Source organism: Diabrotica virgifera, chromosome 6 (genome assembly GCF_917563875.1).
Source record: "Diabrotica virgifera virgifera chromosome 6, PGI_DIABVI_V3a".
NCBI classification, from domain to species: domain Eukaryota; kingdom Metazoa; phylum Arthropoda; class Insecta; order Coleoptera; family Chrysomelidae; genus Diabrotica; species Diabrotica virgifera.
The window spans coordinates 23371245-23390623 of NC_065448.1; the positions used below are offsets into that span (position 1 = coordinate 23371245).

Consider the following 19379-nt stretch of genomic DNA (forward strand, 5'->3'; position numbering starts at 1 on the left):
TTTTGTAATCCATTTTAAAAATAGTTCTAGGCTACCTAGACACCTGAAATTTTCAGGATAGCTTAGAACTAGCTAACAATGCAATATTTAACTGCTATTATACAGGGTGATTAATTATTAGTGAGGTGAAGCTCCGTAGATCCGTTATAGTAATAGATAGCGATAAAACTTAATAACAAAAATTGTAGCGAACTTTGAGCTTCACGAGTGTTCGATAAAATAGTGGCAGACCAAACTTATGTTTTTTTAAATAGAACACCCTGTATTTCATTTTATATTCGAAATCTTCGTAACTTTTCGATTACAAAAATATAAAGGTTTGGTATGTTATACGGGGTATTTACAAAGTTATAACCAATTTTATATGAAAATCGTAGCAAGTTTAACTACCTGTATAAATAAAAGCAAGCAAAAGATCAATGGTTTATTGACGTCATATTTTTTTATTTATTGTCAAAATTTTCGAAAATGTTTGTTTTGCTAATTTTGTTTATATTGAATACAGGGTGAGTCAAAACGCAAGTACATTATTTTCTCAGTAATTTTAAATAGAACACCCTGTATTTTATATCATTATCGAAAAGTACCATTACGATACTATAATTTTTGTATAACATTCCCTATGTGTAAATTTATTAGTTTTCGAGATATTTTCATTTTTCAGAGCAAAATTATTAATAATTACGGGTCTAAATCTTTCCAAATTTTAAGTAAGCCATGACTGAATAATTGTCTAACGCCCGGTTTCCGAAAGGATGATCATCTCAAAAATTATGTAATCTACTATTAACAATAGATTAAATGCGTCAGAAACGTCAACCAAACTAGGTTTAACAACAGTCGATCACCTGACAAAAGATTAATCGTTAGTTAACAGCCGATCATGAGTGTTTTGAGTTTCCGAAAGGTCGATTAACCAGTTTCGCTTGTCAAACGGCGGTAAAAATGGACTATTACCTAATCTGCGACTATCCGTCGATTAACGGGCTGTTAAGAGTTTTTTTTAGTTTTTTAATTACTGTAATTAACAAATACCGGGAAAAAATTGTCAAATAACACATATATAAATGATATAAATCATATTATTCAATAAAAATAAGATTTTTTTATGGAAGAAATAATTTAAAATATTTATTTAACTTGCAGAACATGGATATCTCGGACATTTTTTATATTTGATTATATAATTTATATTTTTTTTTCTTTTAAAAATGTAAGATAACAAGGATGCTAGACTCATAGAGCTATTTTTTGAGCGGCCAGAGCTCTAAAAAGCAGAACATAATGATTATAGCGATGTAAATAAGAGGGAAAACGTGTGAGAAATTATAGCAGCTAACTTTGAAGACAATAAAACAGCCGGTAAATAAATTAAAAATAAATATAAAAAGTAAATATATAGACCAACAATAAAAATACGATTATAAAATATTATAGATCATAAATAAACTGTTTTATATCTCCAACTCTCGTCACATTACCTAGCCTCATTTTTAAAATGCTCTCGTTCAATTCTTGTTCCAAACAAAAGTGACAGTACGTAAGAGAGAATGCACCTTTAGAATCTAAAGATACAAGTTTGGATTTAGAGGTTAATATAATTGAAATTTTGAAGGATAACAGCCAATTGTGACAGTATCGCTACCAAATTGTATGTCAGATCATCGATTACATGATCTATGATCATGCAATTTTACAATAATTGGCGTTTGAGAAACCCATCACAGGTTAACAGTTGATCAAATCTAACAACCGATTAGATGATCGGAGATTTGAATAACGTTTCGGAAACCGGCTGTATAATTTCAAACTATTTTAAAAATGTGACTACTGCAATGATATTTTAAAGTACGTTAATAAATCAATATCTACAAATTGATGGTGCCTAAGTGGCATTAGACTGCAGATCGAGAGGTCCCCAGTTGGAACCCGGCTGCTGCGTATCTTTTTTACTTGTTTTAATAAATAATTAAAACTTTATATACTTAAAATTATATATACCGTTTTAAACAACAGTGGTATTTGGTATTTTAAAAAATACTATTTTATACTAGTATAATTTTTGGAATCATAATTATAAATAACAGTTAATACATCTACTAAAAATTCATATTTTATATGTTAATTATTCTTTTCAAATATGTTGTGCTCTACATAAATATGTACGGTTCCTAAAAAAACTGATACGACTCTTAGTAAGATTTGATCATGTTGAGCAGTGTATTTGATTGATCTGACATTATATTTATTATGACAGACAAATAATAAAATAAACAAACAACAAACAACTGATTACATATTATCTTAATTCATAAATTGTACTAATTATTAAGGTCTAAATGTTTATATTATTTTGAATTCCTGTATTTTATAAAGAGTATATAAATGATAGTTTTTACATCAAATAGATCACATAATTATTGTAAACGTGGATTATACAACAAAACAAATTAATATTCAATTCAGCCCTGTAACTTATTAAAATAAATATTATAGAAGTTTTCAGGGACTTTCAGCCCTCGGTAATAATGTAGTCTTTCATTCTGAGTTTAAATTTTTCAAAAATATTTATTAGTTTTCTCAGGATACGAAAAAAATGAATACAATTAAAATACATTGAGAATTTTGACATGCGTCACAATTTTGCATTAACTCAATGTAAAATTCTAAACTGTTGAATTCCAGCTTCCCTAATTATTTGACATCAAAAGACATTAGAAACTATTTGTAGAGGATTGAAATCTGTATTGAAAACAACTGTTAAAATTGGCCTACGTAATTAAACATATTCCAAAATTTTGTAAAAATGTATGTAATACATTTCAGTTTTCAGCCCAAACTTAGGCCACACACAATGCAATAATGTTCACATTTTTGAACTGTCAATATTTTTATTTTATCATCTATTGTTTAAAAACAATACAGTTGATAAGATACCCTCAGTTGCGGAGAAATTATTAATAATAAAGATTAATAATAAAGTCTAATAACCGTGGAACAGAATAAGCTATCTGACAAATTTTAAGATTTGGCAGTGACATTGACAGTATGTAAATATTAAGTATTTATCCTTCAAAATACACTGCTCAATTTTCTACAAAATACGCTTCAAGAGTCGTATCAGTTTTTTTTGGAACCAGGTGTACATGTACAATAACAAAACCGTGATATTATAAAAAGTACTTTTTCTACTCTATGTATAAGTATTATGTATAAGTTTTTAGTTTGTGAAAACTGTCATTATAGATAGCAGTGCGTGAAGAATTTAAAGTGTGCGTGAAGTAACAATGTATTTTAAATGGGATTTACTTTTTCGCACTGTTTTTAACTTTCGCGTTATCATGGTCGCAATCCTTATCTTTCGCGTTGTCATGCCCACATAACAATGATGTTCGCATCATGTTCTAAGCATATCCTGCCAACATTCGTCGAAGTATATCCTTTTTAGTATATGCGTAGTACAAGCATAGCATGTACCATAAAAAACATTCTAAATTTCATGTTCTTTGCATGTGCTTCGAAGAATATTCTTGCACCGAATATACTGAGCACATTCGTGTACGTAGTATCTCGGAATGTTCGTAAAAGTTTATTCTTAGAATATACCTTAATCGAATATTCTTAGTATATGCGTAAGTATATGCAAAAGTATATGCTTAACACATACTTATATATACTTTTAAAATATCTTAAAAAGAATATACTGTATGTACCTATAGGAAGAAGAATAATGTTAGCCTATAGATTATCAACTTCGCGTTAAGAATAATTAATCAAATTTAGGTATTTTGGTAGGTACTACTGAACTATCTAATTCATAATTTTTTTTAAACCGTTTTAATTGTATGGTAAAAAAGTTTAAAACTTAATTCTATTGAAGAAAAATGAGAAATTCTCGTTTCGTTTTCAATTGAAATGAATACACCATTTTGATTTGAGTTTATACCATAAAAATATTTTTACCTATAATTTTCGGGAATCCGGAAACGGCCATTCATTGTTATTCTGACCCTTGCATTGCATATTTTATACCTGCACAAGGGAAGGGGGTAGGTAACAAAAAGGCAAAATATGAAAATAGTTTCCAGCACAGTTAAGGCATTTATGTCTACGCTGTGAGGAAGAAGCGACTGTATTTCTAGCTACAAGGACTAAAACATTTTAAGAACATAAAAAGCAGCTTGAAAATAATAAATTTATATTGGTACTTCAATATTTCCTAAATACCTAGTAAGTAAAAGTATGTATAATGTATATAGATACCTATAAATTTTAGTAATTTACATACATATTATATTATATATTTGGCTATTATATAATTATATAAGCAGCATTTTTATTTTGATGTGCACATAATTAAATATATTACTTATATTTTATATATAGGCTACTTACCCATATAATATTTATTATACATAGGTACCTATATAACTAACTAAAGTTTATACATTTTATACTTACTTTTTACGTAATATTGTAGAATGCAATAACTATACATTCTCATATGCAATTAGAATATGTAAATATAATATATTAGTAGAACCTAGGATGAGATTGGGTGATGTTGAAAACATACTTCTGAGAAATATAGCACATCCTTGGAATATTCTTCCCATATACTAAAAATATGTGCGATAGTACATTCTAAGTATATACATAGAAGGTATATAGCACTTCCTTGGAATATTCTTCCCATATACTAAAAATATGTGCCCTAGTACATTCTAAGTATGTAACTAGAAGGTATATAGCACTTCCTTGGAATATTCTTCCCATATACTAAAAATATGTGCGATAGTACATTCCAAGTATATAAATAGAAGGTTTATAGCACCTCCTTAGAATCTTCTAAAAAGTATGTTCTTGGTATATACTGAAAAGAAGTGCGGTAGTACATTCTAAGTATATACATAGAACGTTTAAGTACTGTAATGTAGTATATACTCAGTATATGCTCTGCACATTCGCAATGGTAATTACGCATATTCTAAGTATATACTTTTTCTGAAAAGTATGTTCTATGAATCTACTAAGAACATGAAATTGTTATGTGGGTGGTGATGACAGTATGACCAATGAATTACAACAAAAGTTTTGACAGTTTTCTGGTTTGAAAGTAGTTAGAATTTTTAAATGTCAAAGTTCTAAAAATTGTAGGATAGAAATGAATTCCAGTGACGAAGAGTTACAGTTTTTATATTTGTTTATCGTAGATAAAATATTGTATGAAACTGTACGTGAAGTACTTTTTGCGAACTTACGCGATTTATAGCACTCACTCCGTTGTCGCTCGTACTCTAAATATCGCGTGCGTTCGCAAAAAGCATACTTAACGAACTGTTTCATAAAATAACTATTTTTATTAGAGTATAATTTTTGGAATTTTAAGCATTTTATCGTTAAATCGTCTATCGTTAAATAATTTTATGTTCTTTCCTGTAAATAATAAAAAGGTTTTATTATAAAAAAAGTTCTTTTCCGCAAATCGCCAGGAAATTTTGACATTCCTGTCAAAATTTCTTGAAGAAAAAGTCAGGACTTCCTTACTGTAAGGAAATGTCATTTCCTTACTGTAAGGAAATGATATTTCCGTACAGTTGTTAGTGTTCTACATAAATGATAGAAAACACATTGCTTATAAGGAATTAATTTATATTTTGAAAACATCAAGTCATTGCTGAATACATTTTTAAGATCAATTTGTTATATTTACAGTAATTATTAATCCATTCTACAGGCCCCAGAAATACCAAATATTACAGCCACCTAAAAAATAAATAAAGCTATAATCTAAATAGAAATTAAAACCTTGTAAATTACCTTAATCATTAAATTTTCTTTATCTGGAGCTTCCTGGATAAATTTTTCAATTTCTTCCTTCGTTAAAATCTTAGATTTCTTTGCCCTATAACCTTGAGCTTGCCGTTTCAATAAAGAACGAAGTTTTGAGTATGTAGATATATCTACATTGTGTTTAAGTGCAAGGGTTGACTTCAGCATTGAATAATTGGCCCATAATGTTAAAGATTTCATCTTTAAACAAAGGTCTAGGAAGTATGCCATTACAACATTTTCTGAGAAAGAACTCGTATTTTTACTCATGCGATAATCCATAAAACGTTTGTAGCATTTTCGTACTTTTCTCTTGATTTCTTTGGCAATAATTCTAATGAAGCAGTATTCACTGCCTCAACCAGCTCTGGAGGAGTCCCAGGAATGGAAATTTCATCATCACTTATCATTTTACTTTCGAGAACACCAGCAATTAAATTTATAAGCGTCAAGTTTGACAATTCAACCTCAATACGTTTCCATAGTAACCCAAGTAATTTTATTAGGAATTTCAAAGCACCATTTATTTGGGAATAAAATTATCGCGTTTTTTTTAAATCAATCAATATCTGTCGAATTTTAAACGATTTGCGGAAAAATAGTATGTTTACCTCGTAGGAAAAGCCACATTGCTGGACTCTGTGTTGCTAAGTCTCGGCTTGCGCCTCGACTTAGCAATCTTCACAGTCGTCCAGGAATGTTAAGCTTTTCCTACGCGGTAAACAATGTACTATTTTTATAAAAGTGTAATTATTTTTCTTTCATTTTTAAGGTTATTTATTTACTTTTTAAATAATTTTTTTCTTTATATGTACTACGATAAGGCTTAGGTAATCATAATTTTGCCTTATTTTCTCTCTCTCTCTCTCTCTCTCTCTCTCTCTCTCTCTCTCTCTCTTACACACACACACACTATATATACTAATTAATTGTATTTCTTTTTCAGTGACGTCGTTTAGAGTGCGTCGAAATGCTTCCGTGGTAAGCACCACTCCCACAGCAGACGAAGATGACGAGGACTGGGATGAACCCGAATCTTCAGAAATAGACGATGATGGAAAGGTTTATAAGAATCCCAGAAATTCACCGTCTACTTTATGTCCAAGAGACGAAGAACAAGCTACCTTACTTGTAAGTAACATTACATATCGTGTCAATATTAGCAAAATTACTTGATATATTTTTTGTGATTGTCTAGTATTTAACGCGATTCTATGATGAAATATGTCAATTTTATTGAGTTTTGAAGCTTCGTATTCGAAAGATAAAACTTTTAAAGTTTCTTTCTATAGACGTAATTTCTTCAAAGATCCTAATATTTTCTCGATATGGAGGAAGCATTTATTGAAGACACATCTCACGAAGTATTCACAAGGACAATCCGTCTAAATGGAATGGGCGAAATAATACTTATGAATTTGTATCCATATAATGTCTGGATACAAATCCTGAGCAATAATTGTGAATTGTCCACATAAGAATCAGCTGAAAAATGCTTCCAATCTAGAGCTGACTATAGAAGAGCTGGATTCTATGGATCTGAAGACAACGAGCCTGGATTCTAATAACAAAACTCTTACTGGGAAAATATACCCAGTCAACCATATATGTCAAAATGAACATTTCGCTAATAGAGTTGACTTACTACGAAAACAAGCAGGAATCAGCTGAGTCATAGCCAGCTTTCTTACTGGACATGCATCAGTTAAGAGTCCAAAGACAAGAAAAAAGAATATCCCAATATAAAACAAAACGTCACAGAATCCTCATCCTTTCACTCACCTTTTCAATTATTTTATAATATCCAAAATAAGTTTGCGTATGTTTTGTCAATATAATTTGTACTTCTCAATACTAAGGCACCGAAATTTGTTTCAGGGTCAAAAATGTTTAAGAAAATGTTCGTCCGATGAAGACTGCAAAAGTAAGAAGAAAAAGTGCCTTTGCGATGGATCCTGTGGATTATCTTGTATAAAACCAGGTATTAAAACTCATGTATTAGTTGTAACAGTAGGCTATTTTGTTTCGGTTAGCGGCATTTACCAATGTAAATAAAGATTTGGATTATGTTTATTCTCTTCAAAGATTTTGAGACGAAATTCTTAAAGTGCTTAGCTTCGATGTTAAAACGCAATTTAAAACGTTTATTAAAAAACGTATTAAAAATTGTTTTAATGTACAAAGTGGGAAAAATTTTTGCAATAATATGGCCCAAATATTAAATATTTCAACTTTCTAACTTTGATAGTGTTTAGCATTTCACTCTATTATTGGCGATCTGCTTCTTTAGGATCCAAGCTTCCAGGTCTATAACACGTAACACCTCAAGTTTAACTCTTAAGCCGATCTCCCAATCTCTGTTACACAAAACATTTTTCATTTCAGTAAATGAGTATCTTGCTTGTCTAATTCTTGATTTGATTTCTTCATTGAAGTCGTTGTTGTCGTTAATTATTAATCTTTAATATTTATATTTTTGGGCTTGTTCTATTTGCTTTCCGTCGATCTTTAGACTCTCTTATCGTTGATGTGATCACCATAAATCGATTTTTTTTCATATTCAGAGTTAGACCTTTATCTTTAATTTGATTTGTTTAAGTTATAGGCCAGTTTAAAATCAATGAATATATTATAATAGTGATTATCATATTCCTAATATTCATTTAAAATTTTTTCCCCTTTAATAATTTCACTTGGCGGTTGAAGCCGCTCATTGAGGATGAATGTAAAAATTTTATGTTCAAGTTGATCAAAGGAGCTCCAAGAGAGATTATACCGCGCTAATAAATTGTTCATGTCATATTTTTTCTGTATTGCAGATCGTGAATGTCCTGAGCCAGAACAAATAGCGTACGGATCAGTAGCAGCCAGCGGAAAACTCTTTGGAGCTCGAGCTACCTATACTTGTCAACATGGATACCATGTCGTTGGACTTCAAAGCAGAACTTGTCAAGCTGACGGCCAGTGGGCTGGAAGTTCACCAGCGTGCAAGCAAAATAGTAAGTAGGAGAAGGTCATTATATCAGTTCTAATAACGTAGGGGTTATATTCCCAGACACAGGTTCTTGATATGGCGCTTCGAATAATATATCGCTTGTACTGTTTCGGCGACTTTAAAACAATAGTTCTGGTTAAAACTCTAAAACCTATTATATATCCTATCTATTTAGGTTATTACCTTTATGTAATTGTTTTCTTTCAGTTTATTGTTTGTCACCTCCTACGATTGACCATGCTCGTCATAATGCACCTGCCGAACAAACAACTTTTGACCTGGATTCTACTCTACAATACTATTGCCATACTGGTTACGTGACTAATGGTTTTCCTAGAGCAAAATGTTTGGCAATAGATGGACAGGCTTCTTGGTATGGTCCGGATATAGCTTGTGAACGTAAGTGAAGCGTATTTAACCAAATATGTATTAAATGGATCATTTATATTAAAAGTTGTTCTGGTTTAGGTTTCTATTCCATGTAGCAAAAAATTAGTATTTTTTTCTTAAACTTAACGATACAACAGGTGGTTAAATAGTTTGTCAACTGAACATTGACAGTTAGTAGCGGCATGTTGAAGCTGAATCTATCAATGATTATAGCTTTCAACAATGCTGTAAAAAGGAAGGACTAAAAAAGGATACCAAATAGGAGAAAAACGTAAAGTAAAATAATCTGATATGCAGACGACGCAATACTAATCTCTTAAAGTGAAGATGATTTACACCGTATCATTAATTTACCATTAACATGATAATTTCTCAAAAAAGACCAAATGCATGGTTATAACAGCAAATCTAATAAGAGTTAGAGCTGGAGGAGCAGATAATAGAATAAGTCACGAAACGAAGTTTAAATACCAACGAAAAGCTCGAAACATAAGTGGAAGATCAAGTAAATAAAGCAAACAGAGACGCAGGTTGCCTAAATGAAACACTATGGAGAAATAAAAATATCGGAAAAGAAATGAAAGGCAGAATTTACAAAACAGTCATCAGACCAATAATGACTTATGCAGCAGAAACACGACCTGATACAGAAAGGACAAAAAGAATGCCAGAAACGGCAGAGATAAAAACCCTTCGAAAAATTGATGATACGATACTATGGGATAGAGCTAGAAGTACAGATATACGACGGAGATCCAAGGTGGACAACATTAATAACTGGGTAAAAGACAGAAGAGTAGAATGGAATGATCACGTATGCCGAATGACAACAAATAGAGTAGTAAGGACGGCGAGAGACGGTTCCCCAATAGGAAGACGATTAGTGGGAATATCAAGAAAACGATGGAATGACAACTTACTGGAGGTCCATTGAAAAACAGACAGAGTCATGTATACACAAAAAGAAGAAGAAGAATAATGCTGTAGTGGGTGGAAATATTTGCAGTGCGTCGAATAAATTTAGGTCCACTGGTTTAGTAAACAGTCAACCAACACACATACATCCACGAAATGCAAGATTTACCAAAAACATCGCCACTGTCCATACGATTCTATAAGAGAATCCGAAGTAGTCGTTTTGATGTCGTTCACAAGAATTCAGCTGTTCACAGACCACAACTTTGTGAATTATGCGTCATAACTTAGGCCTGCACCCATACAAAACTGAACTTAGGAGCTGAAAGTAAACGACCATAGTAAATGACCCTATTTTTCATCGAAATTTGGGACGATATCAAACCAGAAGATATTCAAGAGCGCTCAATGCATCCCGAAAAATCAGTGTTTGGGATTGGATTTTGGGCTGGTAGCGTCATTGGTACATATTTCTTTGAGAACGCTGTCGGCCTGGCCATCACCGTCAATGGTGAGCGCTATCGGTCGATGACTTCTTGTTCTTCATCCTTCAGTAATCCAACTTTGGACATAGGCCTCCCATAGTCATCGGTTGATGCCTACCAACTTCTTTAAACTGAATCGGATGATATAGACACCAACGACATGTATCTTCAACAGGACGATGCTACTTGTCACACAGTTCATGCTACATTGGACATTAAAAAAGTGCGATGGCATGGTCATCTCACGTGGAGGTAATGTGAACTGGACGCCGAAATTGAAGCAGTAGTTCTTTGCGAATAATCCATAAACCATAGCGACCCTCAAAGCTAACTTAACCCATATCAACTGTCAAATTCAGCCTGCTTTTTGGACTAGGGTCAGAAGAAACAGCCATTTTGGATGTTGTAACGGGTAGCGCTGTTAGACACCAGAACAGAATGTCTTTCTAATTTAAAAGATAATTAAAAGATAATTAAAGTCAATTAAACCGAATATACTAACTAAGCATTAGTCAGTATATACACACGATAAAGAGAAAGAACAATCAGTAGGTACTTGTTCTAGGCTAGAGGTGGACGATTCAATCAATACTCGATCCGGTAAGGAACGGGAAAGCAACCGATCAATACTTGGTCGTTGCAGCAGGCCGGTTTTGCCTTAAATCAATATTTTAACATCCGGTTAGAGAGTTTTGTAACACACTGTTTTATTTAAATTTAAAGCTATAGGACCATTAATTAATTTATCTGGACCTAATTTTCTCCTCTCCACATTTAGCTAGATCATGCGGAGCACCAACCGATATTTCCCATGGCTGGCATGCTGGAGAATGTTATACATATGGTTGCAGAATAACATATCACTGCGCCGAAGGATACGAACTAGTAGGCAAGAACGAACGCTACTGCCAAGCGGACGGTACCTGGAATCCGAAGGAGCTCCCTACGTGTGTTCGTAAGTATCATTAAATCAATCAAATCACTCATTAGTTGCATCTCCACTAAATTAAGTCAAAATAGATAAGTACTTGAACGAAAATTATATTTAATTAAACAGTTATTAAACTATTTAGTTGCTTTATTGGATCTTTCTATTGTTTAAAACCACTGTTTTATATTATCAAATAAGTAATAGATATATCCCGCTCTTGGTAGAGAAAGGGGAGGGTTGGAAAGAGATCATGGAGGTTTAGGAATGGGAAGAAATGATGAAGGAAATAATGTGCTTGATTTTGCTGTGGCATGGGATTTTTCTGCATGTGATCAATTCGCTCTTTGTGAAGACTGAAGACCATTAAGTTACCTATAGTAACGGGGAAGGAAAAGTCAGATAGGTTTCTTGCTGTGTAGGAGAAGTCAGTTAAAAGAGTATACCAAATGTAAAGTGATAAAGAGTGATATGAGTGATATATGTGATGTACATACATCATTGATATTATACATAATTGTATAAAGCGTATAAAGATATTCACAACTGTAAAAACTATAGAAGAATAAAGTAGTTAATATCGCACATAATGCAAATTTGAGAGCAAAGTGTTATTAGTCCAGGGAGAGATTAAAAAAATTTAAAACAGACTAAAATTAATAAAAAAAATTAAAACTTCATAATTGACTAATAACAAACAGATAATATAGTTTTAACAATAGTTTTAAACATTGAAATGTTATACAAATTTTTCAAGTAAAATAATCTATTTTGACTAATACCTACCTAACTACTTTAAAAGAAGATTTTTCCAAGATTTTTCCTATGTACCAGTAGATTTTCTTCCAGATCTTGAATACTTCATTTAGAACTATTCATTCTAAATCATCTTTGAAATAGTAGGTATCCGCGTAAATATTATAATGAAAAATCGTTTTATTGGCCGTTGTTGTATAGTCGTTACAGCAGTCCAGTGCGCTTCCCCTGATAATCCTAGACACGGAAAAGCCATTTTCACCTCCTGTAGCTACAACTCAGTCGTCAGCTATGAGTGCAAGTATGGGTATACCTTGGTGGGAGAAAGTACCAGAAGATGTGGAGCCGACAAGAAGTGGTCTGGAAGTCAGCCGGTTTGTAAAGGTATGTCTCAATTAATTTATCTTCACTATAAAAATGTAAAGTTACATTAATTACAAATTAATATATTTTTTACCACCAAAAATGAGATGTTTTAACCAAACAGTGCTTCAAATATAATGTGCAGAATAATTTTGAATTTGGTTCGGCTAATGAACTTTCTGTTTTTGTCCTAAAAAGTAGAAAAAACCTTTAATTTCTCTTGCTTAATAGTTATCGTCTATAGTTGTTCCATTTTATCTTTGTCCAAATGCCATGATTCATTTTTAAACAAGTTAAATCAAAACATTAAGTGAAACGTACGTCTAGGTTGTGACGATAATATAATTTTATCGACTAGAGTACGCCAATGAATTAAGTAAAACCTGTTTTTGTACCGTCTTGGACGATATAATAGTCGGATCGAAAAGCCTACTTGATTATTATTCTTGGAGCGTTGATCGAAGAATAATAGACAACAGCGAGGTATAAGAGGTGAATTTATGTAGGTAGTATTTCCCGACCATTGTCCGCTGTCGTTTTGGCGAGTTGAGCTGTCCATTTTGCCGTACCTTCTGATTAACGTTTGAAGCTCTAATAGAATATCTTTAAACCTTTCGTTTGTTTTCTGCGTTCTCGTTCTGATTTGGTCTTCCAAATGGTCTAACCAGTTTGCTGATTTAAAAGCCAAGTTAAAATCCTCCGTAAAATTGTTCCAGTTTTCCCAGGAGTCGACGTTGTTTCGGAACCATAGTATCGCTTGTCCCTTAAATACTTCTGGTAGTGGTTTCAATAAAGCAACGTCTCAAATCCGGTAACAGCTTTTTAGTTCGTATAGCCTCTCCAAAAATTCTGTGGGGTCTTTGGATCCGTCAAAATGTAAGCCCCATTTTCTAACTGTGTCCATTATTTGACTGTGTTCATTTTCCGTTTGTTTATCGTCTGTTTTAGGATCCTCAGTTTCGATATTGGTAACTGCGCCGGTCTTTTTTGAGCGTAAGTGTAAGACCATTCTTGATCGAAGATCGTCTAATTTACCTGTTATCGTTATGCCGTATCTAAGTTAAATTCTGCCATAACAATGCTTAATTCCTCTTTCTTTAATTTATGTACCCAGCCTACCGTCTTATCCGCTATTTCTAAGCCTAACGTACCTTCTGATTCCGCCATATGTATATATTTGTTTAAATGTCTTAAACCCTGTTATAATAAATACTCGGGCGCCAATGTAACAAGGTCGTTGCGTTGTTGCTCCAGGTAACTAAATCAGTCGAAGAAAAGAGTTCGTTTTTTAAGACATTTTTATTTGGAATCAAAACATACAAAAGATAAGATAATTAGCCTTAATTACTCGTTAATTTCGTTAATAAAATATATTTGTAATCTACGCATCGAGCTTTCTGTTCGAGCCGATGCATGTGACGATATTTTGTACATGAATGAATGATTTTGACGATCGCGTGAAATATGAATTGCTTTTATTAATACGACATGAATGTATAAGGAAAGGGAAGAAAGGGAATCTCGCTCAGCTCGCCAGATGAAAAGACATATTAGGGATATACGATCACCGCTCGTATAAGGATAAGTAAAAGGATAGGTCAGAGGAAAACTGTCGGATTCGCTCAGGTCGCCAAAACGACAGCGGAAAATGGTCGGGAAATACTACCTACATAAACTCACCTCTTATACCTCGTTGTTGTTTATTATTCTTCGATCAACGCTCCAAGAATAATCAACTAGGCTTTTCGTTCCGACTTTTATATCGTCCAAGACGGTACAAAAACACGTTTTACTTAATTCATTGGCGCACTCCAGACGATAAAATTATATTATCCTCACAATGTGTAATATCATTGATACGTACAGTATCAGTAGTAATTGCACAAGAGCTCTGAAATTATTGAATTTTTCCCGAGTGACACTTTGACAGTTTTAAATTATGTCAAAGTGTCACGAGAGCAAAAATTCTATATTAATTTCAGAGGTCGAGTGCAATTTGTTGCGATTATTTCATGAATAAAACTGTTCAAAACCAAAATTTTATTGTAATTTATTTATGTAAGTACCATTAAACATACAGTTTTTATAAATATTTGACGATTGAAAGTCATCACTTTTATAATTTTTAAAACATTAATTGTCATTAATGTCACTGAATGTATTTTTTCGTAGCAACGAAGGGCATCTGACGTAATATACTTAACGACGGGAGATTATCAAAAACTATCAATTTAATTCAGATTTCTGTAGCTTTCTATTGGTCAGAATCTCCTATGAATGAAATAATCAATGTAATAATTAGGAAATGGCTATTATCCCGGTGGAAGTATTTTATAAAGTTATTGTATTGAAGTGTTTAGTCTTTTTTCACTATTTAGGAGATTGATGGACTCAACATTAAACAACTTGAACATCATACCGACTATTACTAGTATAAATATAGAATGGTAATAAATAAATAAAAAAAAAAGTCACAACAACAAAGTTAATACTGTTTGATACTGTTAAGAAGATTTAATATTACCCAAGGTTGAGAAATACAAAACTAACGAGTGATTACATAAAAAAACAATTAATATTTTTAATATATCGCACCTTTTGGGAAAAAGGTGACACAAGTGGAAATTTTTCACAAATTGAGTTATTAACACTACGATATTGCTAATACTCGTCTTTGTCTGGAGACCTAAAAGTCAGAATTGCAACTCTTCCTTTATTTAACTGAAATAATATATTTATTTTTATTTATATAAAACCAAATAAACTTTATTGATAAATAAATAAAACTTTATTGATTTATAAATCCAAATAAACAATAAATGGAAATTAACCAATAAACCTAACAAATGCGCAAATGTCACTGTCACTGAAAATGATAAACGTCAAAATTGATAGTAAAGAAAGTATCAAAGGCATGCTGTATTGTTTATTCTTGTTTAACTGTTTGTGGCTTCTACGGACAATTGGCTTCATTTGGCGATACTAATTTCCTAATTTACAACGAATAAGGCGATTGTTAAAATACCGGCAAGTGCTTATCTTTAAAGCGGCTACTCGAATTTCTTAAACATTTATATATATATATATATATATATATATATATATATATATATATATAATCCTAAACCCATTTACCCTAAGGTGTCGGGTCTTAAACATTTATACCAAACATTTATATTTATACAAAACCAAACATTTATAACATTTAGATAGAAATATGGAGGCAAATTAACCAAAGTAAAAAACATATTATAATATACAACTTATTTCTTTATTTTAGAAATTAATTGCGGACACCCTGGTCGACTATGGAATGGTTGGCTTGAAAACATAGAAGCTGGAACAGGTCTAGGAGCTTCTATAATATTCAGGTGCCATGACGGTATGCTACTTGAAGGAAATACGTCTACAGTTTGCCAAATTGATGGAAAATGGAGATATCCGTTGCCAAAATGTTTAGGTAAGTAACCAGTAATTTGCTAAATATTAACACACACAGTTCTTGAGTATAGGCATCTTATTCTAAACGTTTTGTGTTATAAAAACAAACTAAATCCGAAGATCTGGAGATCCAAAGATTTCTAGCGTTTGACCAGAAAGCACACCACAGCTTGCTCTGACGATTTCAAAAGGATGAAACGCGCATTTGCGAATGGTGGTACTCTGTATTAAAACCAAATCTTAACTGTCTCTCTCTGTTTTGTGTTTTGTTAAATTATTTTGTGTGTTTAACAGATTTACTTTTATTTTAAGCTCCTTGCGTAGTGCCACACGTCACCCAAGGCAGCGTTATTTTAGTCGGAAGAAACGAAACAGCGATGACTTCAACAGTTGTACAACATGGCGAAGCATTGTCGGTAGAATGCGACCCCCACTACGAGTTTTTAGCAAGTCTTTCACCTGTTACCTGTAACAACGGCACTTGGACATCTATGCCAAAATGTGATCCCGCCAGGTTTGTAAAAGAAGTTTATTGTATAATGATATGGCAAAGTATGGTATGTTAGAGTTTTGTTAAAATTTGTTCATATATTGTATATATGTTACAGTTCAAGTTGATTCTCAGTTAGAGTTGACTCCAACTAGTTGGAGTCAACTCCAACTGAAACGAGCAGTAAAAGTTGATTTTAAAAATTTAAATCAACTTTTACTAGTTGGAGTTGACTCTTCCTGGATCGATTCAGTAAATGTTGATTATACGAGAATCGCAAGTGCATTTTTTATGAGTGTGCGTTTCTTTGTTTTGACCGTTTGAACTACTTACTAGTATAGTCTGTAACGTCGCCCCCGTTAGGTAAATTATTCTGATTCGATTTTTTGCACAAACTTACACAGGGTGTCACGCGGTACCGCGGTCGAAAAATTGTTTAACCAATTTCAGTAAAGTCAGTCAGTAAAGTGACTCTTTATCGAACGAATCTGATATTACGAGTAGAGGAACAGACGCGTTCGATGAGCCAAAAGTGAGGCGATAAACTACCCCAGATAATTGAAATAATATTCGAGAATAATATTTCAATCAACTATGATAGCTATCGTCTACCCTAGACTAGCTCAATCTCCCAAGTTGTGAGTCCACCTTGTCCTAATCAAAAATATGAACAATGAAAATGCAGAATGGAGCAAATAAAACAATAATATTTAACTAATCATGTTTATTTTTCATAAAAGATATAATTAATGTATTAAAAAAAACAATTTAAAAAACCTTGCCGAAACTTTACAGATCAGAGATTATACTTATCGATGGCACTTGGTATCTGTCTGCAGGTTCTTGGTGTCTTGCTGTTGTTCTGCAACGGGCTCTGGCGACGTGGATGTTCTGGCCACCAGGCCTACAGGTGTTGGTTGATGGTGTGGTGTCTATGCTAAATTACTGTAGCATCGCCGGCGATATTGGGGGCTCCAGGTTCAGGGAGTCCAGAAACTAAAAAAAATCAAAGATTAAAGCTACCTCTATAAGATCCTGAAGAAATTTTTGTCATTATTTCATTAATAAGATATTATTTTTAATTATCAACAATGAGCGCTAACCGTGTATTGAGGCGACTGTCAATGTGAGTGCGAGTGAGATTCACCATTGGATGGCGGCTGGAATGGTACATCTCTTTAGCACTCACCATTGACGGCCGCCTAATACGCACTTAGCGCTCATTGTTAATAATTAAAGATAAAGCTTAGTAATAAAATAGTGACAAAAATTTCTGCTGGATCTTGTAGAAGGGGCTATAAACTTTGATTTGGTCACTTTCTGACTTTCATAATAATGGATTTTAACCGAGTTATTAAGCCTTGAAAATGGCTATTTTCGCATTTTTCAAATTTTAAATCGCGTATAACTCGATAACAAGCAATTTTAGAGAAAAATCAGAAAAACCCAAATAACCTAAAAAAATTGTTCGAAGTGAAAAAATTATTTTTGTGAATTTGTCTAAAAAAATTGTTTAAAAAACAATTTATCGATCAAGGTACTGCCTGACACCCAGTAGATTTGTTATAAGGACCTCTTTTTGAGTAAGTTTGTGCAAAAAATTCGAATCGGAGTAATTTACCTAACGGGGGCGACGATACAGCCTAGACTAATTTGAACATATTCAGTAACATTTAATTTCTAGAATCGGCTATTTGTGTGAATCAGAATCAACTTTTACTAAATGGCATTGGGAAGAGTATACTTTTCCTAGTTGGAGTCTACTTTTACTAGTAAATGTTGAATATAAATCTTCATTTTATATTTATAATCAACTTTTACTGAAACCAGCCGTTAGAGTCGACTCCAACTAGTTGGAGTCAACTCCAACTAGTTGGAGTCAACTCCAACTGGATAATCAACTTGAACTGTAACATATACACTTCTCCAAGACCACCTTAAAAATGGGTAATTTTTGATGTCTTGAATTTCCTAAGCCTGTTGTCCGATAAGTTATTTTCAACGAAAACTTGTCGTTTATAACTTCGCGAAGTCTGTGTGTTATTGCGTTGCCGCTCCTGTAATACTTACAGCAGATTTATCGATGGATTCTTATGCAGTTTTGTCTTCTGAATCAAAATCTGAAAACGGCATTTAGATATCTCTAACCGTCTTCGAGATGATCGACCTCAAAGTCTAAAATGTGACGTCACAATCCTTTTATTTTCTGCCGACACACTAAACGTCAGTTGAAATCGTTGCTAGTAAGTAGGCTAGTTTTTTAATCTGAATTTGTTAGGCAAAGCGTAGGTTATTTACATTTGAGTTTGACACTTCGTGAATGTCAAACTAAATTTTATATTAAGTATTAATAATATATCAACGACATTTGATAGTGAATTTAATTATTATATAAAATAAATACAATGATAAAAAACACAATTTGAGTATATTTTGAAAGCAATCATTTATTAACAATTTTAGAAAGGTTTATACGAGTATACGGACTCCCCTTTAATGGGAGTACCTAATGATAAATGGACTGTTCCATTTGTTATGAAATGAAAATTGTTATTATAGCCGGTTCGCTAAACTCAGACACAACTGGCTAGTGATTTTAGTAGGTAATTTTTTTGTTTTTTGCCAATTTCCAAAAAATTGGCAAAATTACTAATTATTTAGTAATTATTAACTATTTAGTAATTATTTTTTTTGCCAAATTGGTAAAAATACTGACTAAAATCACTATATATAATTATATATCAAATTTTATCAATTTTATACGAGGTATATAAAAAATATGAA

At 32.4% G+C, this 19379-nt stretch overlaps 1 protein-coding gene across 5 annotated transcripts in view; it reads left to right on the plus strand.

The window, feature by feature from the left end:
• The window catches only part of LOC114331295 (complement factor H), a 97018-nt gene that overhangs the window by 35777 nt on the left and 41862 nt on the right, over window positions 1-19379 (plus strand). For all 5 annotated transcript variants that reach the window (XM_050654829.1, XM_028280830.2, XM_028280876.2 and 2 more), the window contains exons 2-9: window positions 6779-6963; window positions 7711-7813; window positions 8652-8831; window positions 9035-9226; window positions 11396-11572; window positions 12503-12685; window positions 15945-16124; window positions 16418-16619. In XM_050654829.1, the coding sequence (XP_050510786.1) occupies window positions 6779-6963; window positions 7711-7813; window positions 8652-8831; window positions 9035-9226; window positions 11396-11572; window positions 12503-12685; window positions 15945-16124; window positions 16418-16619 (1402 nt within the window). The remainder of the gene's footprint in view (window positions 1-6778; window positions 6964-7710; window positions 7814-8651; window positions 8832-9034; window positions 9227-11395; window positions 11573-12502; window positions 12686-15944; window positions 16125-16417; window positions 16620-19379) is intronic.